This window comes from Gavia stellata, chromosome 4 (assembly GCF_030936135.1).
Source record: "Gavia stellata isolate bGavSte3 chromosome 4, bGavSte3.hap2, whole genome shotgun sequence".
Taxonomy (NCBI): Eukaryota; Metazoa; Chordata; class Aves; order Gaviiformes; family Gaviidae; genus Gavia; species Gavia stellata.
The window spans coordinates 14,587,771-14,601,943 of NC_082597.1; the positions used below are offsets into that span (position 1 = coordinate 14,587,771).

The 14,173-nt window shown below is 38.3% G+C and overlaps 1 protein-coding gene across 1 annotated transcript in view; it reads right to left on the bottom strand.

Annotated features, from left to right (window-relative positions):
• Positions 1 to 14,173, bottom strand: part of RELN (reelin) — a 299,237-nt gene that overhangs the window by 161,443 nt on the left and 123,621 nt on the right. Inside the window, exons 4-6 of the mRNA XM_059817215.1 lie at positions 11,649 to 11,719; positions 2,101 to 2,133; positions 800 to 878 (exon numbers count right to left, since the gene is read on the bottom strand). Coding sequence (XP_059673198.1) covers positions 800 to 878; positions 2,101 to 2,133; positions 11,649 to 11,719 — 183 coding nt within the window. The remainder of the gene's footprint in view (positions 1 to 799; positions 879 to 2,100; positions 2,134 to 11,648; positions 11,720 to 14,173) is intronic.

The following is a 14,173-nucleotide window of genomic DNA, read 5'->3' on the forward strand; positions in this document are numbered from 1 at the left end:
CTAAATTGTACTTGCCTTATTATGCACGTGGAGTCCTGAGATTCTCCAACAGCATCTACTGGTTAAAGAATGATAACAACCTGTGCTTGGTGTTTCAGATGTAGACTGTGATAATATGAATGACCCTACTCAGGAATCCCACTGAACGAAAAAACCCCAGCAATTGGGAGTTGCTGCATAGAGCTGGGAAGGGAAGGGTATTATATACATACTATACAAAAAAAAAGTTTTGAAAAAGTTTGCCTTCCACAGAAAAAGAAAAAAATCAACCTTAAACATTTTCAGCAGCTGAAAATTAGATGGAGGTATTTAATTCTAGTTAATTTTTTCTTTTGAATGATTTTGAAACATCTGATTTCAGTTTAGAAGGAGTTTTTACTATAGCTAGCTTCACCAGAAGTATGTACTACATGAACAAAAAATAAAAAAAATGAAAAAAAAGGTTAATTACTGAAATCATCACCTTTTCCATGAAAAGCTATGATTTCAAGAAATCAAAATCTTCATACAAAAACATTCACTATGCTCAGCTCTCCTCCTTTCTGTTTTTGGAGTAATTAAAAATTTGAAGTCAATGAGAATTTGTCACTTCAAGGGGCTTAGAATTTCTCAGTCACTCATTAATCAATTAATTAATAAACTAATATATTTAGGTCCCAATGGAGCAAAGACACACATAGGCTTACACCAATGTGAGCTGAGGTATATAGGAATTGATATAATACAAATACTTCACTATGAGAACCAAAATGTTTTAATCTGCTCAAATGCATATAAAGGAAAGCAGTCTGAAACTCACCACATGGTAGGATTCAATTCTTGCTGATGGTAAGAGTCAAAGTCATCTCGTAGGATAATGCTGTCGCTGTGCATTTCAGCTACAAAGAAAAGAAAGCACTATATGAAAAAGATCCAGTGTAATCATGCAGTGCTTTCTAAGTGTTGCCTTACCTAGAGCAAAAGTAATGCATTGTAAAATGAGGAAATCAGCTTTTAAAAGTACGCTAGTTACAAAAGCAGGATTTTCTCAGTTACAGGTTTTTGTGCTTACTCTGGATCATAGTACCATATAAAATTAAGAAGTGTCCCAGCCTATCACCAAAGTGCGATGGCTATGAAAAGATGCGGTCATCAAGTACATACTAAATGTTTTAAGAACTTTAATTCCAAACTGTTGGTTGTTCTGAATGTTCAGAAGAAAATCCCTCTGAATCCAGATTTTGGAAACACTGGCACAAGGACAGATGACATGTCCTAATGAGTGTACTACACTTCTAACAGTCAGGGGGTTCATTCTGATAACTCGTAAGCAAAAATCCATGAGCTCATTGGAATTTCTCTGCTGCTATCAGTGGAGCTGGCAGTAAAGGTCAACTCACGTAAGGAATACAGACTGTGAGTTATGTTACGCAAATGCTTCTAACCATCAGTCTGCAAGCTTTGGAATCCATCTTTACCCCTAGATTTGTGGTATCATTTATGTATGATGACCAAAAAAAAAACAAATCCAAAAACTTTGGCAGTGGTATTTGCATTAAACAGACCTTTCTCCACAAAATACTTTCAATACATGAATGAAGTAACTGTCACTTGCTATTCAAACTGAGCAAGGATGCCAGAATCTGTCTGGGACTAATCAAATTGCAGTGCACAGGTTGGTGGGTGCAGGGCTGAAGCTCTGCTGCCTGCTCAATGCCCGGCTTGGAGAGCAGGAGAAGCAGTGTCCTGCTCCTGGGTGCGCCTTGGAGGTGCACTGTGACAAAACCTTCCTCCCAGTGACCCCGCACTGGTGTGATGGTGCTGTCCCACGCTGGGGGTTACGGGTCCTCGTGCAAACAGATGCTCTAATACATAGCTAGGAAGAAAACCTCTGCAACATGATACACTCGCACTGCAAGGGCTCAAAGGCAATAAATAAACAGCAATAAAAATCACAACAAAAAACCAACTAATCAGAATTAGACATAATTCAATTCATTTTATATGAGTCTCATTTTTATTTGAATTCCCCAGAGCTAGTTTCATATGACCTTACAGATTGTTTATTATAATAAATTTAGTGATTCTGAGTTTTAGTAATAAGAATGACAAATCACCTACCTAGGTGAGGATGTAAGGGAGCTTCTGTCGGAGCTGCGGAGAACAAAGACACACAATGCATGAATATCTTCTATGATCAGGCCTTAATTGCAGCATTAAAAATCAATTCAGCATAAAACAAATTGTACAGTAAATGTTCCTTTAAATCAACTACCCCAACATTTTAATTACGAAAAATGCAGTACAGAGTAAAAGTTATGAAAATATAATAGGAAAGAAAAAATAAATATTCCTTAATTAAAATAAGCATCAGTAATAAATGAAAGACAGAAATGGGTGTACAGCTAGGTAAGAAAGATCACTTCTAGTCTAGGACTTTGAGATATTACTAGAAATAATTTGGATTAAGATTCAGTAATTCAATGATTGACTAAGAGAGTGGAAATTAGGCTGAATAAAATAAATAGTCTAGGGGAGGCAAAAATGCCTCACTTTGACCCTTTATACTGCAGCAGACAACATTTTACTAAGTATATTGTTGGAAGAAAAAAACCCCAACAAAAAAAATATTTCTAGGGCAACAAGTAAAGGATTGACTCAGCAAATCACTGAATCAAACACTTATTTTAAAGCACATTCTTACATGCATTGCTGAATCAATTCCCCAGTAAGCCTTTTCCTTCTGAGAAACAGTAGAATACTGTAAAGACACACTGTGCATGGGGGCTTATGTGTGAAATGACAAAACTTTATTAAGTAGTCTTCTCCTAACATTTTGCAACATCGTCTCGCTGTAAAATTACATAAATGGAAACAGAATGTATCTGATAGGGCACAGCTACATAAAAAATGTGGGGGAGTCTAGAAGGTGACCACACAGTGTGTTAGATACTCCATAGTAGCTACGACATCCATAGCCTTGCCGAATCTCTAAATCCGAAGTAAGTTACACCTCTTTCACAGAGACAAAGAGAGTGCATATAAGCAAGCTCCTGAGGAGCAGCTACCTTGTTTGCCCCTCAGTACCTCGTCCATGCAGTTATATTTCTAGCTGTATTTTGTACCTTGGTAAATAGAACACCAAAAAAAAAGAATTTTTGAAGCCAGGATCTGTTGATGATTCTGTGTTTCTTGTTGGGCACTGACCTAAATTGTATCAGTACTCCTGATTTCTTCAGCATATTTGCAAAAAATTACTGAAGTACTGCAATTTCTGTCATAACATCTGACAAATTAAAAATAGACTAAAAATAAACATAAAAATGAATGCAGCAATCTCTGTAGAGCCCTCACACATAGTCATTTGAATAGAAAGTCCAACACAAATCTCAAGAATTTTGTTTTTCTCTTCCTGCTTTCTCCTTAAACACTGGGTTTGCACGGAGGCATGGCATTCTGCAATGAAATTGCGACACTTCATGGGGAAGTTGGTGATTAAGAAGACTGTGCAAGAAACAACTGAGGTATTTGCAGACCAGAAAAAGATGGCAAGCAGTCTGGATTTAGCTTAGACAGAAACCTTTGATTTAACTGACTTACAACTGGGGAGACTGACAGGTTTTACTGCATCCAGTAACCTTATATATATATAGAGAGAGAGAGAGAGAGAACGATGAAAACAACCGCAGAACCACTGAAAGCTTTACTGCAGTGAAGAGCAAAGGCATTCTTGAGTCTGATGCTGAATAGAAACCCCAGACATGCAGAAATATGAAATCTTTTTTCTTTATGCAGGTAACTTGATCCATTATTTATACAAGAAACCTATCCATGCCATCTTGTCTTCCCCAGAAGAAATGCCAATAATGACCCTAGAAATGGCCAAGACCTCTCATCATGATGGTACAAAATCTGGAGCAATACAACTCCAGTTGCACATTAAGCTTGGCACTGCCTCCAAGATAATGCTGGGCTGCACTGGTAGATACTACAAGGAGAAGACTGCGTTTGTCCCTTGCAGTCCCAGGCATTGTTTTTCTCCATGGAGTCATGTATAAATTTCTCTAGAAAACTTATAAAAACTCTTTGCACAGAAGAAATGGATTAACCCGGGTTAACTGAATTATTTCCCAGATCGAGCAATGCAAGCTGTTCTGGATTTTACCTGTAGGAAAAGAAGTACATTATGGCATTGGATTTGAAATACTCCTGATGTTGTAAGAAGTTAAGCTTAAAATAAGACCTCTGTCTCTGATGGTCTGCATTACCCCTTTTCATTAACTCCAGATTATCACTAAGGGGTGATCCCTGCAAGGACAGGTGTGGCTGAGAGCCACCCTGCTAGTGCTCATTGTGAGGAAGATGGTCATGTCAGGCCATGCCATGGGCAGACTCATTAGCTGGCCAAGCAAATTTCGTTAGCCCTTGAGAGTAACTGGATTGAAAGAGACCCTCCTCTCCAATGAGAGCAGTTCAGACCTGAAAATGAAAATGAAAGACTAGATTGTTATTCACCCCAGGTCGCTTGGCATCACTCTTTGGAAGAGGCTTTCTGTGGAAGGCAGTCCAGCCCAGGATACACACAATCACTAATCATACTTTCTAAAGTTGTTATGCAAAATTTCAGCATTCAGACAGAAGGCACAGGTATAGCACAAACAAACTTGGAATCTTTAAATTTGCAAACTCCTTTGACTTCAGCATTTTTTTTTTTTTTACAACTACCTGTTTATGTGATTAAAGAATACAAAATTGGAATCTGAGAATTTTTCCTAAAACAGCTCTTCAGTTGTATGCATAGTGTATTCCAAACCAAAACTGCTTACCAATGGACTGAAATGAAGGAAATCATGCAGACACATACTAGTGCTACTGATCACTCATTTAAAAAACTAAAGGTGGAGTTAAGCAAACACTTAATGTTGGACAAAGGGTTGTTCTGACAAATAAAGACTTTATGTTGAGGAGAGGTTATGTTTCCCAAATCTCTGCAGGATCTGAGTCAAGCCCAAGCGTTTTTGCCTCAGGTATTCCTTCATCTAATTTGTAATTCAAATTCCAGAGCTGAATATAACAGAAGACTGTGAAGGTACAATTTAATGAATGATAAATCTAGACTTCAATCTCCCTATGAATAATTTCTGTATTACATTTTGTATTTTATTGCAAAACAGCACTGTGTTGATCTTCAAGTGTTGTAGTTAAGGTCTCCAAAATAATAGAAATTTAGAACATCGCACAAAACCAACTGCAATGCTTTTAAAATATTTTCAGATCTGCCTTTTTTAACAATTTATAGAACTACTTAATTTAAAACAATATGGATTGTACAGTAGGCCACACACTGTGGCTGAAATCAAATGGAGTTTCCTTGCATAACATGACAAACTAAAAAAAAGGGTATGGTGCAGTGTAGCTATACAAGGCAAAGATATAAAACATTTACAATTAAAAAAAATATACAATACTTCAGACTGAGAGGGGGAAAAAAGGCCATTTTAGATCATATTTTAAACCATGATTCACTTTCTTAGATGTTCCTTAGGTACTTGGTTGGATGGTTTTAAATTTAGAATCAGTATTTGTGTGGCTCCAAAACACATCTTAGCTTGATTGAGAATGTAATTTCTTTTTTAAAAAGTAAAGTAAATGAATTTATTATTTGATTTTTAACTAGCACCCTGGGTATATACAGAGCTCTAGAAGAGATGGATTGTACTAAGCAAAGAATGGAAACAGAGCTCAACAGAGTTCATAATCTAAAAGGCATGAGCAAATACAATATGAGAAAATATAAGGAAATGTAGGATGCTTGCCTTGTAAGACAAGGCAATCCCTTCAGTAAGGAAAAGCACAGAAGAAAGTACACAATACAAAGTGATTCAGAAAGAGAAAGGCCACAGTCAAACTGGAAGCGTGAGAAACTTGAGGAAAGTAACGGAGAATTCAGAAGTCAATGGGGTCGTTGTGGGGCTCTGTGTCAATGGGATGAGGGAGAATGAAGGCATCTTTTGGAGTAAAAGGTTAACATTTTCTGTGGATGAAGTAAGGCTACTGAAAGGTTAAACCAATAGAAAAATATGCCTTGTTTTGTTTAAGCTGGAAGGGAGGGAAATATGAGAGAACTGGGAAGGGAATGTCATCTTCAGATAGACGAGCTAGGATACGAGGAGGGAAACAAGATTTGGTGATGGTCCTGATGCCAGTGGAAAAATAAGAACCAAAATCATTAAACCTGGTAATAGCTAACTGTTAAGCAAAGAGAGTCTCCATTCAGAAAAGAAGAGCTAATATAATGCAAATTAAACACATGTTCCAGCAACATCAGTTTGTACTATTGACACGCATATTCCATAGATCTGTGGGGTCAAATGTGTGTACAGGGATAGGTAGGGAATACAGCATAAGAAAACATTCCTAAAACTACTGGAAAATAAATAGACTTTTTTTTTTCCCAGAACCTTGGACTTTTTTTAAAAATACAGAAGAAAAGTGAATTACAGAAACACAAATGCTCAAATGGTCCCAGACAAACACCATGCTCAGAGTTCAACAGCCAGCAGCCTTTAGCTGTTGCTCATCAATTCATCACAAACGAGATGTGGAAAGAGGTATATTCTATTTTGCAGACTATGTAAAAGTCTAATCACCTTGTCATTAGCAGCCAGATGAAGATGAAAAAGAAAATTAATGCTTTTATTTAGACTCCTGACAATACTTTCTCTCTACTAGTAAACAAAATTGCTATTGAATGATAGAGGCTGAACATCCCCCTAGAGACAGTCAGTGCGTTGCCCTAGGGCTGCATTATTCTTATTGACACACAAACCAAAGAACCATACATTAGCTCTGAACTCCAGACTTCTGTTCTGCAAAATACCGCTCTGGTCCAGCCCGAGAGCCTGCAATCTGTTTTGCATTTGTTTTTCAGAATGTTCTTAAATCCATATTTACAAGGTACAAAATATGCCTAAAAGGTCTTCCATAAACGTTCAAGCAGAAGCTATCAAATAAAAGGGAGTCTGGGCCAATTCTCAGGGTTTGCTATCACATGGAGACATCTGTCAGATCGTAGAGTGGTTCCTTAAGAAAGGAATCCCAATCCTATAATCTGTGGCATTGAGTATGAGATTGTATAAAATTCTGGAAACTATGCTGAAAGGAATGATTTTGCACTATGAGGTAACAACAACCTTCACCTTTTCCATCTCTTAGGTTTTACTGTTCAGAGATCCTTCTCTAGTCAGTCAGAACTAAATTACACGCTCACAAACCTCCCAGTACAGCCCTTATTCCAAAGAACTGTAGTACTGGTCCAAAGTTACATAGTGTACCAGGAACATGGTCTCCTTAACCCTTTAAAACTACTTGATGCAGTAAAGGCAGGCGGGGTTGTGTGGTGTGAGTGCCGGCTGCATCCATCCCTGCGTTGCGAGCTGTTCCTCCCAGCCACATCGCTGTTTTCACACAGATGTAAACTCTTTTGAGTTCTACAGTGCAGTGCAGCCAGGTCTGATGTTTTGCCAACTCCATTTTAATTATGCTACTGTTTATTAATGTATGGATTTTGTTCTACTCAAGCCAGGAATAAATATGAATCAATCTGCATAATAATAAGTTTACCTTATTTTCCATTTATTTTGCTGTTAGATCAACAAGTTAAAGATATTGTTAATTAAAGATCTTATTAATGGCAAGAATATCATCAGTCATTAACATCCTCATCTGTCCTTAAAAGTATTTATAAGACACGTATCTTTTTTATCTTGGCTTATACAGGTTTTGTTTTCTTGCCTATTTGTGCTGGATTAACTCTTTTGTCTGGTAATATTTATGTCTCCTTTCTTCAATATCCAATAAAATTCTTACAAACTTTAATGCTTACATCAGGTCTCAAAGATCTCTCTAGCTTCCTAAAATATTTATTATATGCTGAACACACAGCTTTTCAAATGATTATTTTACTTTCCTTGGTGTCTTTCCCTATGGCATCATTCCTTATTCCATTTACATTATACATAGGGATGCTTGTTTGGCATTGCCATCCCTTAATGCTGCCCTTTATCATCCTCTAATTCTCTTCAAAATAAGAACTACACTTTCCTTTCACTGCACAAATCCCATTAACTCTATTAGGATTTACTAATGCACCTCTGAGGGTGGACAGCCTCAGTAAATATGATTTCTGAGATTCCTTGCTTCATGTATATCCTTTGTACTAGTTATTATGAAGTCTGATATCATCTCCAGTGAACATACTTATTAAAAAGATAACCTGTAATAAATCTATGAAGTTGCCCTGTGGTTTTATTTTCTTTACTTAATATGTCACATCATTCACTACAGTATGTCAGTATAGTAATGTTTAGGGATAGAAACCGACCATAAAACCTCATTTATGTCAATCTACCTTGTTGTTTTCATATATCTTAGTATGATCTTTGCATCTAAATAAATTCACTAATTCTTTCTGAAAGAATCCTTTGTTTACATTAATAGTACTGATGAAACTGTGATTGTCTTCATGGAATAAAAGAAGGAAAAGCATCTTTTATTTGAACAGCAAAATTAATCCTAATAGTATAAGAGCTATAATAGTATGAACTGGTTAGGAGGACTAATGCAATGCACATTGTCTGCTGAAGAAATAAGAACACAAGGGCAGAGGAGAGCCTTGTGCTGCAATGGATGGGAGGAAGGGCAATGGGCAATGGTGTGGTTGACTAGCTTGGTCAGGAAAACCGCGGCCAAGCTGGGAACCTAAGGGGAGAGAGGACTTGATGAGGATAAAAATCTGGGAGAATCATAGAATTATTTAGGTTGGAAAAAACCTTTAAGATCATCAAGTCCAACCACAAACCCAACACTGGCAAGTACACCGCTAAACCACATCCCTAAGCACCTCATGCACACATCTTTTAAATACCTCCAGGGATGGTGACTCCACCACCTCCCTGGGCAGCCTGTTCCAGAGTCTGACAACCCTTTCAGTGAAGAAGGTTTTCCTAATACCCAGTCTAAACCTCTCCTGGTGCAACTTGAGGCCATCTCCTCTTGTCCTATGGCTTGTTGCTTGGGAGAAGAGACCAACACCCACCTTGCTACAACCCACTTTTAGGTAATTGTAGAGAGCAATAAGGTCTCCCCTGAGCCTCCTTTTCTCCAGGCTAAACAACTCCAGTTCCCTCAGCTGCTCCTCATAAGACTTGTTCCCTAAACCATTCACCAGCTTTGCTGCTCTTCTTTGGACACGCTCCAGCACCTCAATGTCTTTCTTGTAGTGAGGGGCCCAAAACTGAACACCATAAAAGACAAAGAAGGACCAAGAGAACCTCTGAGAAGCTTGCACATCAATATTACAGGGAAATATGATGACTAATTACATGGCTGTCATACACTGTGAACTGCTCATAAATCAGTACCTCCAGGTGATCCTTGACTAAGTCAAACCTGATGTTTGCAGAGTTACCACAGTGACATCAAATATTTTGGAGGACACAAATGCACAAAGACTCTGGAGTGACTGTATAAAGCAAAGAGAATTGATGGGAAAATCACAGGTGAAAAAGAACTCATGAGAATGCAGGAGGCTGCGACAAGGTGGGGAAGCTGAAGGCCCTTTCCGGGAAGCAGTGCAGGACGTGGCTATCAGTGGTTGGGTGGGAGGAGAAGGCAAAGGGACTGTCATGGCTGAGCAGCCAGTGAAGGCCCGGAGATGGCACATCTCAGCATCTTTTATTCTCTACACACAACTGATACACAAATCCCATTTTCTCCCAGTCCTGCAGAGTCCCTGTGAACTCAGTGGAGAACTAAAAAATCCCAGTACAGCATATCTGAAGAAAGGACTGTCAAAGCCTGTATGTATGGATTTCTACTCACTAGTCTCTGCTTATCAAGGTATTTTCTTTTAGCAAGTAGAAATCTTGTTGCTTTGCCCTTATTCTCCTTGACCATGCTTCCAGTTCTGACATTGATAGTCATATATTTCCTTTCAGCTTGCTTGCACATAGCTTTCATCATGCTGGTCACTGCCAGCTCTCTGTCACTCTGCCATCAATATATTTTTTACTTCCTTCCCCTTTCCTCACCTGTTCTGGCCACCACAGACTGCCTTTGGCCATGGTGCGCTCACTACGCAGCCATGCTTTGGAGAGTTTCATCTGCTTATAAGGCTCTTCAGCATTTTATGCTGATGACTCTGCATATTGATTTTTCCATTCTTGACTTGTGTCCGTCCAGTGAGTAGCCTGTGTGAGATATCCTCACCATCCTCCTTAGCACATCCCAAATAGTGTTCCTGCCAGTACTTCGGTTCCCAAATCCCCTATATGAGTCACTGAAACACTACTCTTCCACACCCACGTTATTGAGGTGCAATTTATTTTGCTTTCTGAATACCAGATGCATTTTGGTAATTTCTCCAGATGTTTTTCCATCCACACAGTAAAAATACTGACACATGACTAGCTGAATCCCCCTCCATCCCGACCATTGTAACACTCCCTTCTGATTGCCAGCACCTGTGTTACATTTTTCTAATTCATTCAAAAGATAACTAATCCTAACTTCCCAGCTTGTTAGCTGACATCTTCAGTCACCTCTCTGAATCCCTCTTCCTACTTCCCATTGAAATGCTAAAATAGTAAAACCTCAAATACTGAAATTGAAAACTGAAATATTTTCCCTTTATAATTATGAAGGTACTATTCATACCTTATGTGAATAACTCAATATATATGTTCAACAGCTTCTTATTGCAAAAGCCATTGCACAGATATTCCCAAACCCATAGGAAAAAAAAAAACCCTATAGCTCTAATGCCCCCAAAAGATGTATTATAGGGGATTTTCTCTTGTTTGTTAATATGACAACACATTTCTAATTTTGAAATTTTTTTTTTAGACTGTTTGGCCCATGTTTCACTGCCTCTTTTCACATGGAAATACCACTGGAATTTTGTGGAGAAAACGATCAGCACAGAAATTCCTTTCTCTCCTGTACCAAAAATGATTGATACCATCTCCACTTCCCACTGTTATAATGAAGCAGGTTCAAAGCAGTGTACCATTTGTAGACAACAGATCACAACAGGACATTTATTTTTAGGTTATTCATCAAAAGGATGTATATGATAAGCTGTGCAAACAATTAGGTTTTTCAAGTTTGCTTAAGTCAAACATTTTGTTTAGCTATAAAAATTACCAAATGTTGTCGGTGACAGGCAAAAATGTGATGGCCTACTTTCACAAAATGGGAAGGCAGATTCTTCACAAAGATACATGTGAGCTGGATAGTAAACAAAGCTTTTGCTGCAAGCATATTGCATTTTTTGCTTATAATTAATACAGTGAGAGTTAAAACTCAGCTTGTGGCTTTGATAAAAAACAAATGTTGATTGTAACAGGTTGATTTCAGGTAAGTATATAGTGCAATAAGATTTACTTTAACTTTTGTATATTCCCCAACATTTAGCAGAGAGGACAGAGCGTTTTGCTAGAGAGCTAATGGGAAGCATGAAGCCAAAGAAAGTATCAGTTTTAAGAATATAAAGAAGATCCTGACACTAAATTTTTTATGAAATAGCTTTCATGATGAGTTACACTGACATGCAAGTACAATGGAAAACCACATGTGCCAGATGTTTTTAAAATGGTGGTGGCTCTTACCTCCCTGTTCACACAGCTGTTGTGCTAAGGCATCCTTGAATATAACTTGGCCCCTGTGAGTAGCTGTAGCCCTGTGAACATAAAAAAAGACAACAATAAATAATGTAGTATACTTATTTATATATGCATGTGTGTACCTATATGCATGACTAATCAAATCAGAAGTCCCATTCTGCTTTCTTCCTGTGCTCTTCTTTCTTCTTTCTTCTAAATTCATAGAATAATTTGTAGGGATTGTTTCTGTGCATAGCAAAAGAAAAGTTCCTAAACCGATACAGCTAGGTTGGTAGCACAGGGATTCAATGAAGGACACAAGTAAAAGTAAGCATATCACAAAGCTAAGCACATCATTCTGCCTGAGAAAATGTACCTGTCTCAGGGCAAAACAGGTTGCAGAGCTGCAGCCCTGTGTAACTAATATTCACATGATCCAATAGGCAATAGCAATGACAGTACTGGTATATGCTACCGATAGAAATGTAAAGCTGGAACAGGTGTCCAGAAATCCTCTCTGGAAACAAAAGGAGAGACAAGCAAACCCACTGCCCCATGCCTTTGTCAAACATCTCCAAAAAAGGAGACCCTACAACATTTCTTGGTACGCTGCATTGGGTTTTGCTGCCAATTGAGTTGTTCTTTCTTTTTATTTCCCTCATTGTCCAAAGAAACCAAAGTGGCTCACTTTCTCCTTTTTTTTGGTTGGGAAATCATCATCGTTCTCTTTTTTTTTTTCTTCTTTTTCTTAAATTAACAAGCCCTGTACCTTCACTCTGCTTGTCCTCTAGCCATTCACTCTCTGAACAACGTACCATTTTCTTGGTCTCCTCTGGTCTCTCTCAATTTGTCTCCATCTTTGAGGAAGTGATATGCCTATAGCTGCACATAGAGTTTCTTACTTTAGGTCTCACCAGTTTTGACTAAAGAATAATCATTTCCCATTAATGATCTACAACTAACAGACCAGCTAATGTACCATGGAGAGATTTGTCATTTTGTTTTCTCATAATCAGTTACAGTGCAATTTGATTTGTTTTTCTCCTATAGAGCTGTCATGTTAACAGTGCTAGTTATTCTTTATTTCCAATTGCTCATTTCATCCTTCTTTTCTAAATGTAGTACTTCACAACTTCAGTTTTATCTCGGAGATTTCAAAACCTTTCAGATTTCTTGCAGCCAAAGTTCTTCCAATATCTGTCTAGACTCATACACACTCTTCATACATGTTCATTAGCCTTTCTTCAAGTCAGTAATGAAAATAATTAATATTAATGGGCTCAAGGTAGAGCCATATTAACTCCCTGAACTAGCCTCTCCATTCAACAGTAAGACATTGAAAGCAACTTTATGAGTGTGATTTTTCAGCCAGCTCTGTGCCCTCTCTAATGGATCACACCTCACTTGCTTATGAAAATGTCAGGAAGGAGCATAAAGGAATGGTCCACAAAGAAAAGTCAAAATACGTAATTTTTTTCTTGGCTACTAGGCCAGTTACACTGACAAGGAAGAACAACAGAAGTAACACATCTAACATTACATTTTTCAGATACGGTGGGTTCTGAAAGTGAAACCCATCTGCAAACTGTCAGAATCCAAGTAGGAGTAAACGAAAACTTCTCTGGGATCTAATTTGCTTCCTGCTCATTTAGAAAAGCTCTATTTACACCAATGTGTGTGTCCAGAAACGCAAAACTATGGCCACCTGATGCTCCTAGGGTTTTTAGGGCACTCACTTCCTCTGCTTGTGGGAAGGAGAGCTGTATCGCTTTTTCTGGTTGCTTGGACTTTCAGAGGCACATGTAAAGCTGGAGCTGATCTTTACATGTAGCAACAGTATTTTGGCCACAGTCCTGGGATGGAATTACCAGCGTGAGGTTTTGTTTGTAGTCCCTACCCTGTGTACCATGGAAACTACTTTAGGATCTCCAACACTTTTGTGAAATAGAGCAAAACATCATGCCATAGTTCCTCATTAGCATTGCTTCATCTGCTGTTGTGACCAGTGACCATACTGAGTACAGAGTAAAATAAAAACAAATACATCACCCCAGCACATAAAGAAAGGCAAGAAAGCTGAGACCTTAAGTCTTATTTAAAAGTATGAATTAAAGTATTTCTTAAATCTCTTTTGCGATGAATATGCAAGAAAGCATGCTCACTACATACAGTTCTCCAAATTCTCTTACAGGTGTATGAGGGGACACAAGTCAGAAGGGGACCAAACAATCTCCAAAATCAAACTTGTGCCCAAGTGTCTTTAAAAGGACCAGAGATGGTGACTTCCTTTAGCGGATGAAAGGGCAGGGCATCCCACAGCCAGCTTTGTGTCCAACCCAGTGTGGACAGACATGTTTTGCAAATATGTTTCATTGTGGGAATTCCATGTTTTGAGCAAAAAAGCCTGGCTCACTGTGCTCCTGGGCAGATACAAGAAAATGCCACACCTAAAGCACAGAAGGTATTTTGTACATTTCTATCCCTCCCCTAGGCTGGCAAGGTGGAAGAGAGGGCTCTTTGCAGCCAGTGAG